The 20008-nt window shown below is 31.7% G+C and overlaps 1 protein-coding gene across 1 annotated transcript in view; it reads left to right on the top strand.

Annotated features, from left to right (window-relative positions):
* TkR86C (Tachykinin-like receptor at 86C) overlaps positions 1-20008 on the top strand; it is a 52293-nt gene that overhangs the window by 15136 nt on the left and 17149 nt on the right. Inside the window, exons 2-4 of the mRNA XM_090106466.1 lie at positions 7109-7289; positions 12972-13083; positions 16958-17059. Of these exons, the coding sequence (XP_089962592.1) occupies positions 7121-7289; positions 12972-13083; positions 16958-17059 (383 nt within the window). The 5' untranslated portion in view covers positions 7109-7120. The remainder of the gene's footprint in view (positions 1-7108; positions 7290-12971; positions 13084-16957; positions 17060-20008) is intronic.

Raw genomic sequence — 20008 nt, 5'->3', positions numbered from 1 at the left:
CATTTTTTAACGTGTAATTTTTAATCTTTTGCCTTTAGATAGATCCATGAGACATAATTTTTTTATTGCAAGACGTTTTTTTCGTTGTTAAATAGGTGCCAGACGCAATTTTTTATTCCAAAATCATTAAAATGTCATCGAAATAAGTGAAATTCCATCAACATGAGTCCCCGTGAAGGATATACTATGTATAATATTCATTTTACTATTTACAATTTTTTAGCAACAATCTACCATGGTGCCTCCTTTTCCCAACGAATCTCAAATAGGACGTTAATGTAAACTTGATAAAAACCAAATATCATCAAATTCATATTAATACCCAAAAGTGTAATAAATATGAAACCATCAATTAAAAATATTAGTTTACTAATTATTCAATATAAGTATTAAAAAAGGATAATATAATATAAGTAATAAAGTTATTACTTACCTTTTAAGCGGAATCATGTTGATGTAATTTCACTTATTTCGATGACATTTTAATGATTTTGAAATAAAAAATTGCGTATGGCACCTATTTAACAACGAAAAACACGTCTTGCAATAACAAATTTATGTCTGATGGATCATTCTAAAGGCAAAAGATTAAAAATTACGCGTTAATAAATGACTTTAAATTACGGATATTTTCCTGTGCGCACTAATAAACGCAACCACTACCGGCAGCCAGACAGCGCGGACTCTAACCGAAATAGCAAGAGAAACAGTACAGTCAAAGTTCCTTATTCGCGCTTCCTTCATTCGCGGTTTCACTATTCGCGGGTGGAAAAAATGCGACCTAATTTCTATATTCGCGGCCTAAAATAATTCTTTATTCGCGGATCGAATCGGTACATCGGCACATACAAATATGTTTTTACCTAAATAAAAATCAATTGTTATCCTTAGAAAACGCCTGAACTACAACTACGAATTTATAATTTCGACTAAAAAACGATTAAAAAGTGCTAAGCCATTGCCTAAACCTCAAGATATTACCTAATTAAATGGTAATTAATAAATATGTATGTTTAAAAATTTCAATAAAACTGATTGCTTTATGTATTTGCTTCCTTATTTCGTCACCCAGGAACGTATACAACCCCTATAACCCCATACAAATTACCATTCCATATTCACGGTTTCTCTATTCGCGGCACATTTACGGAACCTATTGCCCGCGAATAAAGAACTTTTACTGTATGTATTTACCTAAATAAAAACCATTCGTTATCCATAATAGGCGCTTGAACTACAACTACGAATTTATAATGTCGACTAAAAAAAAAGAAAAACGAGTAAAAAGTGACAAGCCATTGCCTAAACCTGAAGATAATACCTAATTAAATGGTAATTAATAAATATGTTTGGTCAAAAACTTAAATTAAACTGGTTTCTTTATGTATTTGCTTTTTTATTTCGTCACCTAAGAACGTATTCCCTATAACCCCATACAAATTACCATTCCTTATTCACGGTTTCTCTATTCGCGGCACATTTACGGAACCTATTACCCGCGAATAAGGAACTTTTACTGTATATCAAAAACCCAACTATACTAAAATGACTTTTTTTAAAACGTTAATAGCTCCCGTACCATTAATTATACACAATATAATAAATTACAGTTACCTTTTATATAAAAAAATATAATCATGATAAACTGAAAAATTGTACTTTTCAAAATAACGAAGTATTTTCATTTGCATTTTACGTGAAAAATCTTTGTAATTTAATCGTTTATTTTTCAAATGGTTTAAACATATTCTAAATGTACAACTTCAATTACCCATGAAGCGGAAGATAATATGGGTTCTAACTAGATAATGTTCATAATAAAAGTAAGAACAAATTCTCATTTCGTGGAGTGTAAAACACAATTAAAATAAAGATAGAAACGGATAATCGCTTCCCGTTTGCTTTCGGAGCGGATCAACTAAATTGTTTCTGTTTTAATACGATTTAAACATCATTTGAGAAAAACTAACCAGTATAAACTAAATGAGAAAAGTTACAATAATCCTAGTAAATATAACTGTTGCAATTGCATTTGTATATGTACCAACCTAATATCTTTGGTACCTACGTTATTAAAAGTAATAATGCTTAATCGAGGTATATTTTGAAAATAAAATAAAAAGACGAATTACGAATTACTATGATTATATAATTAGTTAGCTCATTAGTAAATATCATCTTGAAAAAGGATAAGAAATTATCTTTGTTGGAAGTTCACATACTGAGTATTGAAGAAAATGTACTTTCTGTAGGTACTAGGTACTCTTAAACAGTGTGTTTACGACCTACCGTCATTTTATTTTATATTTTTGTTCACGCGAATTGTAATTTGCTTTTATTGTGTCGTCAGCGTTTGAGTATTGAACACATCTAATACGATCTAAAATTTGAATTGTAATTAATATAAACCAGTGATAGAAAGAAGTGTGTATAATGTATATTGCTCATATTATCATTGTTAACATTCAAAATTTAAGGAAATAAACATAAAGTTCATATGTATGCAGTTTTATCATTTCAATTGGTATTTGGTGTTAACAAAGAAAACGTAGATGAAAGTCATTAGCGATATATTGTAAAGAGGGAGTTCTGTTCACAGTGTACGGAAAGTCTATCTTACCTTCTCCCGATCATGTCTTTCTTCAGTTAATCTTGTTATTGAAGCGGTAAACGTTGTAAATCGCATTTAATATTTATTATACTTCTAAAAGTAAGATGAAACCGCAATCTTTATACAGGTATTTACTGTAGTATACGAATACATTAGAAATCTCATTATGAATTGTTTTGATAATACCTTCGAGTATTTCCAATATTGTATTATAATTCCGAAATCTAAGCCTGTAGATTATTTTATGGCAAAATGTAGACAGAATAGAATCAACCAAATTAATTAGATTTAATTTCAAAAATAATAGCATTTTAACGACTATAAATTTAGTCTCATATAAATTAACTTTGTTAGTATTTAAAATACGAGAGTACTAAATAATAAATAAATAACTTAATAAATTATTATAACATTTAAGATACATTCAATAAAACCCATGTTATTTAACTAGCTTAATATTTGCCTATTAAAAATCGAGTTAAAAATGTAGGAATCTAAATCTATATCATATCGAATTTCATCAATCGACAGTAATAAAATTTAACGGCACCTTGATTTATCTTGGGTCCAGTATCTAGAATATTCATGAAATGTTTACTAGTTTAATTTGGGTACTTCAAAGTTCAATTTGTAACCAAATTAATAGGATATCAACGAACGAGTCAATCTAGATGTACCGACATCAGAATTTGTGTCATACAAATGTAACAAATTTAAATATATAACGGTTAATACATTATTCTATATACGAGTAAACTGGTCAGATATGGATTGATGTAATGTTCGTTGCTGTATGTTCATGTCTTCACATATTTATCCTCTTTTCGGTTATTTCAAAAATACTTAATTATTTTCAGAGACGTACATTTTGACCAAGGTCTTATAGTTCAGCAGTTAAAAGTTTCGCACGCTCATGTGGTCTCAAACTTTTAATTGAAGAACTCTTACAACTAACCTATCACTGCTCATGTATAATAATTGGCTTTTATGATTAATTATAGCACAATGTATTTTCTAGTGCAATAACGAAGTTGCCAAAACTTTAGTGTACACTTTTACGTTAAGTGCAAAACGCTTAATTTAGACACGGCCACTTGCGCTATCTATTCAAAGTACCTATAGTCTATGTTCGTGCAGATAGTTTCGCATAATTTAGGAAAGATACTAACAATACTGTGTTAATTTACATAAACGCGAGTGCATAATTGTCTCAATTTTTTATATTAATGATTTCATCATCGTACAAATAAAATATCAAAAAACTAAACCATTCCTGTTTCCAGTGATGCAATTTTCAGTAATAAAACAAAAAAACTTACTTAAAATACGTCACTACTTCAATTACAATTCATTAAAATTTACAATAAGAGTAGAGTAATGGCTAATAATAATTAACTTTTGGAGGAAATAGCCCACAGAACATAATAATATATACCTACTCAGGGGAATGAGCCCCGTTCTGAAGCGACTCCGATTTTTATATCATTAACCACTACCACCGATATCACAATTTTATAATATACCTTCAGAATATTCAGTAATCATAAAAACTACTCAAATCAGTGACTGTTAAAATAATAATAAATATTATTAAAGTATTATATATATATAGGTATACTTGTCGTTAAGAAGTTACTTGTTCTAAAATTACTCGCCAAAATAAATTATAAGAGCAATTTAAAAGAACATTGTTTGTGATACTAATGGCTGCTTTTCAAGTATGAGTGCTTTACTAACACTGTTAATACTATTATTGTTATTTTGTAATCAAGTCAGTTTCAAGACGTTAATATTCACGTTACATCGTTCTTACAAAAATATTGAAACAGCTGTGAAGCTGCTAATTAATGCGTTGTAGCATGCTACGCTTTACATTCTAAGAACTGTTGACTAATTAAGAAGATTGCACAGCCTCACAGACTCGGAGTTCTCTTATAACCTACTTTTTTTAATTTCTTCAAATAGTGTAAACTGACTTTATGCATCTTATAATTAGTTTTTGTATAATTTTAAGGTATAAGTATGTGAGTATTTTATATTTAATAGCGGCCGTCGCGTTTGTTGACAGAATTTTCTAAATATTTTTGGTGTAGCGGTGTTAAACTCTAATTTCTCTTCTAACAAATTCCACTAACAGTTTCTCTTCATCAAATTGATGCGTGCTCTTATACAACGATAGTTACAAAAGTATTTGACAAATTACTTTTTTTGCGAAAGGATAACAAATTGTCTGAAAAACCCTTCAATGACATCTGCCAAAGGTTCGGGGAAGTACCATATTACATAAATTATGCTAAACATTTATATTATAATGTTGTATCTAACATAGAAATATAGAGATTCCTTTGTAAATGAAAATTCCTTTCCATAATGATTTATTAGTTTTGGAAATACTTCGTTACTACGCGCTGGTTTTTTCCATGTATTTGTGCTATATTCAGTATCAAACTTTTATGTGATATTTGTTCGTTATAGTTCAGAGTCAGTTGTATTATTGACAAAAAGTTTTCCTCGACTATTAAACATTATTTCTTGAACAAGCTTCAATAATTTGTTTATATCTAAAACATATTATTATAATGCGCATGTTTTGAACAGCTCGTGAAATTCGTATCCTTTGAAACTTAATTTCAGACTTGATGTTAATTCAATAAATATAAAGTTTCTTAAAAATAATAATGACGGAAGAATATTGTAGAATTTCTTAAATAAATTCAGAATAAAACCTAAAAAGTTGACCAAAGTAAAGGTACATTTTGTTCGTAGATAAACATATCTCTGCCACATCCATCGCAAGTTCTTCCAAACGATTATTTTATACAGCTAGTACATAAATTGACAATACATTTGTTACAATATAATTCTATTATATTATAATATGTTGCGTAAACTGCCTCACAAAATTATAGTACTGTAACTGACGTAACATTTATTTGTTTTATGAAACAATTTACAAAAAACGTAACGTTTTTTTTTGTGTATTAGAATTGGTTATAAAATATGAATAACATTTTACAACATAGACAGGCGATTATATTATCCTGACAGAATGTTTGTCGAGTCAACTACAACCTGTGACTAACAATGCTGACGAGCAAAGCTTTCGTTTAAACCCTAAGAATTGTTTGTTCTTTGCAAAGACGAAAATATATGAATTCTCTTTGTGAACGGAATGTTATAGCCGTGACATGTTTCATCGACAATTAGGCGAACAAAAGATTCAATATTCGGGACCAAGAGAGGATTATTTCTTTTTTGCAGCTAGTTACAAGTTCGTTTAATATCTACTGGTATGTCGAACTGAATTGCAGTTGGTACGACGTTTAATTTGTATAAAATTCCAATATAGGTAGGTAGCTGTTACATTGCCTAAAATTTCCGGTCAAAAAGTTTTTGACCGATTTTTGCAGTGAAAAGTCAAAATCGTTTTTAACTGCAAAGGCAAAGAGATAACAAATGAAAACCCAGTATCTACATAGATGAGGGTTTCAAAATATATATTATTTTAACTTGATAAATTGACACAATATAATAATGAAGATATAAAAATTTAGTGTTTTATTGTTCTAAGAAATTTATTATAGGACATGAGTTATGATTTGCTTGTAAACTTGGAATTATTATAGCCATACAATGGGTTTATTTCCTTTTATTATTCGCGGAACTGAGAAGGCTGTAAGCAACTTTCAGTTTCGGGAATTATAATCACTTCCATTCTCCGTAATTGAGAATAACGTGGCAAAGGATCAGGTTACTTACTACTTTTTCCCCATAATAATAATTATGCTAGACTTTGGTAGCTGGAGGCTTTCATTGTAAGTTATTCCGTTTCAGCAGTTCGCTATCGAATTCCTGTGTATAAAGTCCTTTCATTTAGGAACGACACAGCTCACAGACTAATTTTCACTACTGTTGACATCAGTGAACGGCCCCACTGGGCCGTAAAAAGGAAAAAAGTAAAACCTGTGTATGGCGAGATCAGAAACAAAAGCCTGTTTTATCCAACTATATTTTTAGGAATTCTCCTGGACATCGTTTGCGGTTTCGGTCACGTTTTCTATGAAACACTTGAGGGTAGAAATTGTTACTCAATAATTTGGGGAACTATGACAAAAAATACTTGGACGGTACGTGATATTTGTATACAATAATATGGAAAAAGGATAAACATTGAATGGTCGAAGTTGGTGCAAAAATTCCAAATGAAAGTGAAAGAAACAAAGTTTATCAAAAAAAGTGATTTATGTAAATTTATTTACATGAATTTTTTTGTTATAAAAATATATAAAGTCAATTAGATTTTTAAGTAACGGGTGAACATTTAAATAATTTATAATCAAGTGTAGTTACTTTGTAAACTTCCTGTGTATGCAGGACACATGCAAGCAGCCGATGAAAGCATGTGCAACGGGGTCGGCTCGAATTTTTCACATTAATAATAATACAAGCAAACTAGCATCTATATAATATTAATGAAGATACTATGTACATGTACAGGACACATGGAAGATGGAAGCCAATGAAAGCGCGCGCACGGGGGTGGCGCTGTTGGACCCCAATTCGCCAACCCTGATCATCACAATGCCGGTGTGGGTCCACAACTCCTGGGTCTGCCTCTTTGGAGCCATGCTGGCTATATCCATTGGAGGGAACGCTATTGTCATATGGATTGTTGCAGGTACGTTGGTAACCTTGAGAATTACATGCTTTTTAGTGTTAGGAGTTAGCGCAAAGAAAAAGTGACGCGCGAAATAAGTTTTAGAGTTATAAATATTTGAAGTAATTATGAATTTCCTTCAAGGCATTTGTAAATGTGTACATTTATAATGTTTTTTTTTTTTCACCTATTGATTATTATTTTTACTCAAAGGTACATAGTAGCTATAGTAAGTTCATTCATTATTTAATTATTCGCTTACTCGTTGCGTTGTATTTATCTCAAATTCGATTCGATCTGCTTCGGTTTTCTTTAGCTTGACCTGCAACTTTGACCTCTTCTTCTCCTTAAAATTGTTCTTCGTAAATGCGTATTTCTGGAAGAGAAAATGGGTCAAGTTCGTAGCTTTATTTGCAGTAAAGTTGACCAAAAAATTTGAACCAATTTAAAGGGATTCTGACGGCATCGTTGGTGATTAAACTTTTTGCATTAGCGTTGAAAACGTGAGGTCGAAACGAGTCATTTTAATTTTTCATGGTTTCTTCTTAACTTTTCGTGGTTGATTAAGGATTGAGGGTTTTCCTACAAAAATATTTCTACAAATTCTTTACTTTTTATATTGGTTTTGATGTGTTTTGCAAGCCAACGTTTTGCTTTATAGATAACAAAGGTACGGGAAATATACGAATATAGATAAAAAAGGTTTACAAACGAAAATGTGTTATATTTATCACACCCCCCTTATTTTTTATGTCTGAGCAAAATGGCTATTTCATGCGAATACACGAATAGCAAAATACGACAAAATTATGAGGGTTCTGTTTCTCATCTGATTGTAGGAACATAATATTATTATGGATATAATTATGTTATATAAATTAATGATTCGCAGGTCGCGATGAAAACTGTAACCTTCTTTAATATCTGAACCCTTTTCATATATATAATTCAAGTTTCGTTACAGTTTTCAACGTTCAAAACTAAGTAAAAATATTGAGCTTTATAAACATTTTGTATTAATAAGGTACGATTGTTCCATTTATCTATCTTAAGACCGTTAGCTATAGAATTGAAATTTTGAGCTTAATCCATAGAGCATTAAATCTTCACCAATTGATGAATCGGTTATGATATTGGTTACGGTTTCGGTAATTGGGAATTTAGATATATTTATAGATTAGATTTAAAAATTATGATTTATTAGAGCAAGAGCAGCATTACGACGTAGCAGTGGAGATAACGTACAGTCTACAAACTGTCGATTTTTAAACTCCTTTGCTAAATCTACACAAATAAAACTCACTATTTAAAGCAACGATAAATAATTATTAATAGCTTTGAAACTATGGAAGTGAGCTTAAGAGGAACTAATGTGCACATAATATATTATTCCTTAGAGATGCCCAGAAGCAGAAACCCTCTATATTATTAATTTTAAGGTAAGGTAGTTTAAACTAAAGCAGTAAAGTTTTGGATATGCAATGATGCTTCCATATCAACTCATTTAATTTTAGCATTAAATTATTTTTTGATCCTGCACTATGGTCTATACTATAATAATCTATACTATAATAATATTATAAAGCTGAAGAGTTTGTTTGTTTGTTTGAACGCGCTTATCTCAGGAACTACTGGTCCGATTTGAAAAATTCTTTCGGTGTTAGATAGCCCATTTATCGAGGAAGGTTATAGGCAATATATCATCACCCTAAGACCAACAGGAGCGGAGCAATGCGGGTGAAACCGCGCGGCACAGCCAGTTTAATATAACTAGGATTAATACCATTGATAGTTTAATCAATTTGTACAGTGTACTTATATAGGTTTTCAAATCTTTTAATGCAATTTTCTACTAATCAACGATAATATACTGTTTTCTTTGTTCCGTCCGACTAGGGCCCTTCCGGCCTCCTCCACTCAAGCGACAGCCCAAGCCGAGGTTCGAGATCCCCGTCAAGGCGGGACGCCCTTGCGCATGTCGCTACCAGGGTGAACCTTCAGTTCACCCGCGCGTCCGCGTTAAAATGTAAAAGCCCTTCTGGCTAACATTGAGAGACACCACACAAAAAAATATATATATATTTTCTTTGAGAGTATTTTATAATATACAGTATTAAGAGTACTTAGTACTTTCCCTTCAGGTAGCATTAAAAAATTATAACCAACTGTTTAAATAACTTTTCAGAATTGAAAAGTTATTTATACTTCATTGTGAATAAAATTAAATTCCCTACACAGGAAATTAAAGGCTGTTAGGTATGAGGTTCAAACCTTTGTTTAAATCTAGCATTGTATTGAGTTACTCAATAAATTAATTAACCGTGATGTTGATGAGGGTAAAGTATTATTTGTATATTATTTTTGAATGAGCTACAATTTATTGTATGTTTTTTGAGTTGCTCAAATTCCTTTAGTTATTATTATACATAATAATATTACAAAATACAACGACAATGATAATTTTTTGTTTGTTTTTTAAACTTTTACTCAAAACTCCTCGACCGTTTTAATAATTATATTTTTACATTAAATACGATTTATATATTCTACAACCTTAATAAGACAAATGTACTATTTAAACAAAAGATTTTCACTCGAGAAAGTTTATTATGCGTGAAAATAATTATCTACGGGCTTTTCGTAGGCCATGAGAAAATATCTAGCATTACTTCCTTTATGACCTTTTAAGAATGCTTTTTATATAAAGGTCTGAATATCATGTGTTGTTTTATAATATCCCTACGTGTTTTTAAAAAAGTGATGATGGTTAAAATATCTATTAAAAAACTCTGCCATTGTAGGATAGTTTGCCAATACTTTATGGGTGATAAAACATCTACTAAAGTGACAAAATCGTGTAAATATCTTATATCTAATAATACCTCTAATATATAATATATTATTTTGAAGTATTAAGAACTGATAATAATATTTGAATTACTCCATGGTAGAATTGAATTGTTTGTCAAAACAACGTTTGGCTTCCGTAAACTACTCAACGAAATTGTTCTCAAGTGATTTTGACAAGAACCACTCGAACCAACTCTTGAACTGACCAAAGAAGTTAAATCAAGAACTGTTAATTTGTTTTAAGTTGCAAAATTTAATTAACTGATTCTCAGTATTCGTAATATACTTAGGTAACTGTTTTCTATCGTTGTATACTAAAATATCCAATAAGAATCAAAAAATATATTATATCCAGTAGGTATAATTTTTAAACGTTTACAAATTCAAACATTTTATAATATTAGAATCACGTTGTTTTAAACTGCATTTCATATTCTTTATGCTTTTGAACTCATCATACTATGAAAAACATTAAAATCTAGCCACGAATAGAATAAATCGCAGTCCATTAAAAACTGAGCTCAAAAAATAACCCTTCACGGTTCACCTTTCTTACTAACATCCATTTTTAAATCCAATGCTAGTATAACGTAGCGTGAGACATAAAGCTGTAAATCCGTGGTTATGTAGTATGGAGTGCCTGTAGCACTCAAAACCGTAAAACCTCGGATTAGAGTATTATAGCACAGGTTATAGTGAATGAATTAATATGATCGATGTGGGATATTGTTTTTTTAACTATAAATTGCAATGTTTACCCAAAATGTTTTAGTGCACTCCATTGTTTCATTGTTTAAACATATTATTATGAAAAATTAATGTTTGACCATACAGGGTGTCTCCCAAGAAGTAGTGATATACTGAAGCTGGGAGGTAGAGAACCTAGACGGCTATCCGAATCACCCCCATGCATATTTTGATTTATGGTGACGTGAATTATTGCGGTAAATGCTTGAATTTTTTTGTGTGCTAAGCTGAAAGATAGGCCAATTCAGAATGGTAAAATTTATTATCGTTAGATCTTTGAATTCAATAAAAAAAAGAATAAGTAACTATTTAGTAATCTGTGTTTTACCTACCTAAAGCACAGAATATACTCAATAGTTATTACTAAGGTAGGATAACTGTGCGTCACATAGAAATCTAAATAACAAGACACTAGAAGTCGTAAGCGTGCGTGACCTTGTCGCCACTCAGGTGACTTCCAACTTCCAAGCCACGTTTCAGCATTTCCCATTGCGGATATTCTTCCACAAGTTGTAATTATACTAATAAAGGCATAACATTTCATCATTAATTATTTTTTGTTAGAAATAATGCCCTTTTTCCTTAAAATTATAGAATATTTACAAGTATTACGAGTGTCACCATAGAAATCTAAATAACAATTAATGTCACAGTCGACTGTTCTTATTATCACGTTTAACACAAATTTTAACCTTATTTGTATGTGTTTAGGTTCAAAGTTATATCTATTGAAAATTAACGCCCTCTGTTGTAGAAAAGCCGAATTTTTTTCGTATTGGAGCAAAAAGAAACAAAACCTCTCATGTACCTAGAAATTCGCCGCAAATCTGTATTTCGGTTCACAATAAACACAATTATCTCTATTGCGCTGATTTTCATTCTGTTTTCAGCAATGATAACGTGGTTCTCGAGGAAGGTAGTATTATTTAGGTAGTATATAATTTGTTAAGCTTGAGGCAGAAGCAACTAGTTATGTAATTATATGTATTTAGCTTTTACATAAACATTTGGTTTTAAATCATGGCTAAGGCTGAGTTTGATTTCGTAGACTAAATTGATCTCCCGAATTGTGATAAAGTCCTCTCGTAACTTGTTGAGATTGCTGAGACTACCAACCAACAATATAATAATTTAGTGGACAGAACGCTATTGCAATCAACCTTCGCTTGCTTTATTATTATTCTAATAAGTACAAATAAGTCTACCCACTATCCAGGATTTATTGAAAGTGTAATTTAGACTCAAGTGCTATCTAGTTAAGATAGCAGAAATTTAAATACCTTTAAAATAGCGATAATTCCAGAGATTATCCTTATTAATTAATAATCATAACGTAAAATAGTTAGTTGGCACTATAAATATCTGCGTCGATTTTCGTAAATGTTTATAAGTTATTTGAGATGTGAAAAACAATCATTTCGCTACAAATATGAAAATCATAAACCCTCGATTGAAGTGTTTTCTTTACAACTCATTAGACTGATGCTAATGCATGACATTATGGTAACCTATTGTGCCTGACCTAATTAAAGCCACTACTACTTGTAATCATAGTTATACAGTCACGTAACTTGGCAACATTTAGATTCACATAATTTTTAACCGACTTCAAAAAAGGAAGAGGTATTATTTTGGGTGTGTTATCTCAGAGCATTCGATTTAATCGATTTTAATGATTCTTTTAATATGAAAGAATCCGATTAGCCCCATTTAAACTTTTTCTAGTTGTGAGAATTTCATGGCAGTTTAGTGTTTTGTGAAAAATAATTATACGAATTCGAGACGAACTCTCTTATCTTTAAGATTCTTTTAAACATAAATTATGCCAACAACCCTAGAAGGACAGGTAGTTTTAGTTCCACTAAGGCATGTTACTTTAGCAATGTTAAAGGGTTAGGGAAAAATTTGAGTTGCACCATTTGACAATTTTACAGAAGGCTTCTTAATTTTAACACTAACCAAAACCGCTCGCGTTTTACCTTTTTTAAGGTTAACGTTAAATAACTGTGAGTAACACGAAATCAACCCAATTACAAGAAGGTTGCTAAGTTACGTGCCGAATAATATAGTGAATATTCACATGTAAATGTATTTTGTTTGTTCCAGCACACCGTCGGATGCGCACCGTCACTAATTACTTCTTGGTGAATTTATCCTTCGCTGATTTGATGATGTCGTCTTTGAACTGCCTCTTCAACTTTATCTACATGTTACACAGGTATTTCGCCTTAATTAAATAAATAATAAATAATTTATCGCGTTATCGCGTCACAACCGTTCCGTAAATATATTTTGATCACCTTCCAGTTTTGGTTTGGTATGTGTCAAAAAGTATGTTATTTCCTGAGGTAGAAACTAGAAATATATATTTAAATCAAATGAGAAAAATATCGGTTGGGTACCTGGTTTATGTGTGAAATAGATTACGATACACAAGTACTCCAATAATCCATACTAATATTATAAATGCGAAAGTAACTCTGTCTGTCTGTCTGTAACTCAATCACGCATAAACTACTGAACCAATTTTCATGAAATTTGGTATAGAGATATTTTTATACCCGAGAAAGGACATAGGCTACTTTTTATCCCGGGAAATTGACGCAATCCCGGAAATCCCACGGGACCGGGAACTATGCGGGTTTTTCTTTGACTGCGCGGGCGAAGCCGCGGGCGGAAAGCTAGTATTTAATATAGTAATTAGTAAGAGCTAACCTATATTGATTTAGTAAGAATTTGGATATTCTGCGAAATAGATACCTATACCTACACGAAGTTTCAGAACAACGTGAAGGTTAAAGTTCTTGCAAAATAGTTTTCGTAACAATAAACTAGGTTTCAACTAAAATTGCTTATATAAATTTAAAAGTTATTTATTATTAAAAGTAAGAAAGGGTCTTAAACTATGCGAACTGAATAATATCTGTGTTAACAATCTTGGCATTTTCTGAATACTTTTGAAAATAACTATAGACGTGCTAATTAGTTTTGTAGATATTAATAACCTTCTATTAAATTCAATCTTATTTATATTTATAAAAGACTAAAAAAGACAATTAAAAAAAATATAACTATGTAATACAAGCTAAAATAATGTAACGTGTGAAGGAAAATATAAACGATGAACCGATATCAAAATTCGTAGAACTTATCAGTTCATCACGCTAGAGCGGTAAAATATTATGAATTATCCTCTGTGATCTACCATGCATGATATGAGTAATCATCATTATACATACAAAATAATAATAAATTCAAAACTTTTTATATCACTCTTTCTATCGCCTTTTTAAACTCCTTAGAATTAATAATAATCACATCACATGGATATAAATGTAAAGAATTGCGACATTACCGTCAAATTAAAAAGTAATCCGTACTTACATTGTAAATTTTGTTTGCTTGAACGCGATAATCTTGGGAACCGCGGGACTGATTAGAAAAATTATATCACTATTAGATAGTGCATTTATCGAGGAAGGCTCTATAGCCGATAAATTATAACGCTAAGACCAATAGGAGCGAAGCAATGCGGGTAAAATCGCGGGGCCCAGCTATAATAATTTTTAGAAGTATTAGAAAAATGGTTCAGAATCGTCAATTATGTCCCGCACGCAAAGTTGTCTTTCATTGAATTATAGGTCGAGATTAAAAACACGCTTTGCATGCATAGCATTTGTCAATCGTATAAAACATGGGATTTTCAAACAAACCTGAAAAATAAGTACAGCTAAAAATACAATATCAATATCGAATCCTTGGCGTGAGCTGAATACATCAACATTTGTGATTTGATTCGTTTTATTTTAATTCTTCTACATTCATTCGACATGACCTCCATTTTATGTAATCACAAATGTTACGTGCCCTTTTGCGACGAATAAATAACAAATTGAATCTAAAAACAAATGCGATTATATCATTTTTTTTCAATTGGATTCGGAGCGTGATATTTTGTAAATTTTAGGGCCGATTTTTCAATGCTTGGATAAAACTTATTCGTCGAATAATTTATAAAACTACCATTTTAAAAACGTATTCTAATTGCCCGTATTTGACAGTTTACGTGACATTTTAATACTATCGTGAAATACTTTATTGGACGGATAAGTTTTATCCAAGCATTGAAAAATCGGCCCTTAATGATACAAATATGTTAAAAATACGAATAAGAAACGCAGGACTGTGTTTATGTTTATTACGGTGCATTTACATTAAATGAACATAGAGCTAGAGCTAGAGCAAGAGCATTCTTTCGTGATCTTTTAGTCTAAACGAAAACTCGTATTCAGTGTTGTTCAGTATATAACATTGCATAGGATCTTTTCGAACGCACTAAGAACAACGAAAGAATGCTCTACGCCCGTTTACACTAAAAAAAATTGACATAGTGGGGATAAAATAAGCATTCGCTCGTTTGATGCAAATGCACTGTTAGCGGTTAGACAATTTGTTCTGTAGGCCGTAGGGAAACGTGTAGTCCAATTTCGTATCTTTACGTTACTTTTCCTCACATTATCCAGACATTATTCTTGTAAGACAAATATTAAATGTATGTGTTTTGTTGTAGTGATCCGAAAATATGTTGAATAGAAACCTGTTACTAGGTTATATAAATTCCAATGAGCAATACTTAATTGAACTCTGGTTCAATTAATTAAAACCTCTTGCTAATATTAAGTCCCTAGTACTTATTTTCAGCAATTAATTCTCATATAATTTGAAAATGAAAAGTAAACACAATTTGGGTACAATAGGCCTTTCGTTGACATAATGGTCCGGGAGCCAGCAGCAGATTTTATGACCAAGTTCCTCTCAAGCGGTAATTAGTAAAATGCATCAAAGTATAGTATTATGAAGCCTCGTGAACGTCAGCTGGAGCTCGGTTGGGGGGAAGAGCGGTTGTAGCCTCCCGTATCAGCTGACGGTTTTTCCACCAAGATACAGCCAGCTGACATATATATTTATCCACAGTTACATATAAGCTATCATCAGGTAAATTTTTGTTTGAGAGGAAATAACGGAAAATAAATTTTTCTTTAAATTTAACTTTCATGTTCGAGACACCAGCTGACGTATAATACACCATGTTGTAACCAGCTGACTATTTTTTTTCGTTGAGATATTGGGTTAGCTACAATTTGACAAATTTTTAGCTGAGAGGAAATGAATGAATGAATGTATTTTTTTTCCTATGTGCGTGGGAGGCTACAACCGCTCACCCCCCCAACCGAGCGCCAGCTGACGTTCACGAGGCTTTATAATGCTAGGCGTCCATTACAGGCGGATCGGGCCGGGCCGCATCGCAACGGGCCGTCTCTAATGGACGCGCTGTTTGCTCCTGCGTCCACCTGTACGGGGCGCGGCGGATCGCCTAAGCGGATTTTATCTAACAGACGCTCGCCGCTCACATCCGCCTGCCTGCGTCCACTAGACGGGTCGGGGCGGGCCGGGCCGCAGCGCACCGCCGGCAGAAATCCGCCTGCGAAGCGATATCCGCCAATGCGTTGCGGCCCGCCCCGGCCCGATCCGTCGCTAATGGACGATGTTTCATACAAAACATAGGCCGGCGTATTTTTGCGTTGCGATGCGGCCCGGCCCGATCCGCCTAGTGGACGCCAGCCATAATACTATACTCTCATGCGTCTGACGAATTATCTCTTGAGAGGAAATAGTTAACCAAATTTGCACCTGGCTCCCTAACCATAACGTATTCAATTTGGCAAATCGTTTCTGAAATTACCGGGGTCTCGCTTTTCGTGGAGTAGTCACATTCAGGTACAGGGAATGAAATAGTATACACTTTTTATTAATGTTAAAGAATATTAGGAAATTTGACGAATAACCTTTTTACTTTAAGTATAACTAACTAACTTTTAGTATTTAACTTTACATAGTAAGCTCTGTTTATTAGGACGGTATTATAAGTCCGGAATTTAATAGATGAATTTTCTTGATAATTCTGGCGTTAAACATGTTATGTCTCATGTAAGAAATCAAGCCACTGCTTACCTAAGTATAATAAATTAATTAAATAAACAATATGAAATAAACATATTGAACAGAACAATAATACATTCATTTTGTTACAGTGACTGGGTGTTCGGTGTACAATATTGCAAACTGAGCAACTTCATAGCGAACGTGACGGTGGCGGCAAGCGTGTTCACTCTGACGGGGATATCATTTGACAGGTAAGCAATATACTGGGAAAAACTACTTACTGCGAACTATTCTGGAACGTTCAAGAAGGTTCTCGAAGCAATGGCTAATATGCGTAGCTAATGTTTATATAATTTCACTTTTAAAATTGGGCTTATAGTGTCTATTGAGATATCTTGAAAGTCCTCTTATCTAGATTGGATTTTAGTAGAAAAATAGAAAGCGATGTCTATCATAAAATATGTGCTAATATGGGTGTTTTTATAATGGTAATACCTACAAACATTTTTTTATGAAAATGCGAACTTATACAAGTTTATTTTGAAATAGAGAGAGAAATTTATCTTTTCATCTTCTCATATTCTCAAGTTATGCCTTAGTACTTTAAATATTTCAAAACATAAAAACTTATATCACTATGCGACACAATATCTGGAAGATACATAAAAATTCCTGGTAAAACTAAATTAAAAGAAAAAAATTGTATGTGACTATAAAAGGCTTCCCACATCAGTATAATTTAGCGCGAAGTTCCTACGTGACTGGTTTTCAACGCCGACATTTAGGCTTAAATACGTAACATAGAATACCTATCCTAAATAATTTAAGAGATCTACCTTTATCATGTACTACCTATGTCCCCGTTTGTGGCTAAAATAACACGAATATCCCAAATAATTAAAGAGTTTTACTTTTATTGTGTATCTACTAGCTACGTCCCTCGTTTTCATTCAATAATTAATGCATGAAAGTTATACATATATCTATAAAGACACGAGATAGATAATATACATATATCAATGGAAAAAAAATACAATTATTATCTACTGTAGCAAATAGCATAAAATTGGACTAATAATACTAATATCCATACCAAACATTCTATAATGGGTACGTTTTCCTCTTTTTTGTATACCATGTCCAAAAAAAATATGTATTAACTTTTTCCACTTTGTCATTGTTATAATTAATGTAAAACTACTGTCACATTAATTGTCTTATTATTAGTATTCCTTTTTATTGGCGTATTGTTTTGTTAAAGTTAATTATAAATATTGTAATACAAATAGCTGTAAGGAATCTATGTATGTAAAAAATAAATAAATAAATAAATCACATTCACACAGTTATCTTAAAGATGAGTATCCATACCTTCTACTTTGTACTATGGTCTCTTATTTGAACTGTATGTAAAGAACTACGACATGAAATACTGTAACTTTTAATTGAATACTTTCAAAACTTTCGCTGTATTTAATTTCAGTATCCTGGAAGTAACATTTGAATTTACAATAAGTTATAAATTGAAAACAATTGCGTACTTGGATAATATAAATACAGGAATCGTGGGAATCGAGATGTTATAACTTATTTTTTAATTATAGTTAAGTAGTTAATTGTTTTGTAAATGCTCCATTTTTACAGTAAGATTACAATTTAAAAGGTTCATATCTGATAACAATTCAAGCATAATGCAAATGTTTGTTGGTACTAGGTATGTTATTGAATAAAAAAATAGGTACCTAATGTAATTTGTCGAAAAACTTATTTCAAGGAACATCGGAGAAGCTCATTCTATTAGTTTTTAGATACGACAGTATCGGATAGGAACATAAATATTATATGTTACTAGCTGTGCTCCACAGTTTTACCCGCAGTGCTCCGCTCCTGTTGGTCTTAGCGAGATGTTGATGATGTTAGTATAAATATTATATAGCCTATAATAATAATAGCCTATAATAGCCTTCCTCGATAAATGGGCTACCTAACACCGAAAAAATTTAAGAAATGGACCAGAGATTAGCGCGTTCAAACAAACAAACTCTTCCGCTTTATAATATTAGTAGAGATTTATGAGATTGAAATATACACAAGTATACACGTACCTAGAGATTATAACCGCCTAGACAAGTAACAATCGTTACGTTCCTACGAGTCACTTCAAAAGCCGTAAACGTTAACATGAATAACGGCCAACGATTTGTAAAGAGCTTTGAAATTTCCTTTTATTCAATACAAAATGTATTGAAATCGCAAGTCTTTTTTGCTATTTAAGAACGAATGTCAAACTCATAAGATGAAATTGCGTAAATACGAACTGACTTCATAGTTTAACTTATAAATCTGAGGTATTGAAATCTTTGCTGTGGCTTCTATACATGTCATTAACTGTACAATATAGTCTCTACAAAATATATAAATTTTACGCATATTTTCCACAAGAATGTTCGACACGTCGCCTACCATTTTATAGCAAGGCGTATTTTCACGATCACTCTTTCACACACTGAACCTAAACGATTGAAAAACCTACGATCCATGTTATTTTGCGATAAAACTTATTTCGGCTTTATCGATGTTCATTTTCAATAATGTTTGAGCTTGTTGTTGGAAAGTTTCCAACACTATTATGTTGTGTAGGTATATTAATAAAGTTTTTGAAACATCGTATAGAAATTTGGTAAAACCCTTGAATAGAATTTATCCTCCTCGTAGTATACGGCTTTTAATATCACAAACCGCGACTCTAGTCCACGGCATAATATTCACGATATAATATTATATCAAAGGTGAAGTTTGGTATTCATGTATTAGAATATTCATAATTTAGATTATACTCGATAATCTATTATCTAGTTTGATATAACGTGTCTAGTAAACGGATTTGAATTAAATATTTACGGATAATATATTTACAATATTATTATAGATATTCAGAAATATGTTAAAATATCTACCAATAAAGTTTATTTTTATTTTTCTACGTAATAAACATATTGCTCGTTAAAAATAACTTGAGCTATTATTTGGGAAAATTGCCATGGTAACTTCCATCGTAAAAGACTTAGGTAAAAAAGCGGGAAAAATAAAATATGGAAAAAACAAAATGGGGAAATAGGACATATTCTTACCTAAATTACTTTTTATACTATAAATAACTATCTGACATTGCTCATGTTGTTTTGCTTGAACACCCTTAT

The sequence above is a fragment of the Colias eurytheme genome, chromosome 10, assembly GCF_061535395.1.
Source record: "Colias eurytheme isolate Ceu_HAF_F1 chromosome 10, ilColEury1 Martin Lab GWU primary, whole genome shotgun sequence".
Classification (NCBI taxonomy): Eukaryota; Metazoa; Arthropoda; class Insecta; order Lepidoptera; family Pieridae; genus Colias; species Colias eurytheme.
Note: the sequence above shows the minus strand (reverse complement) of the source record. Positions and strands in the feature narration are given on the sequence as shown.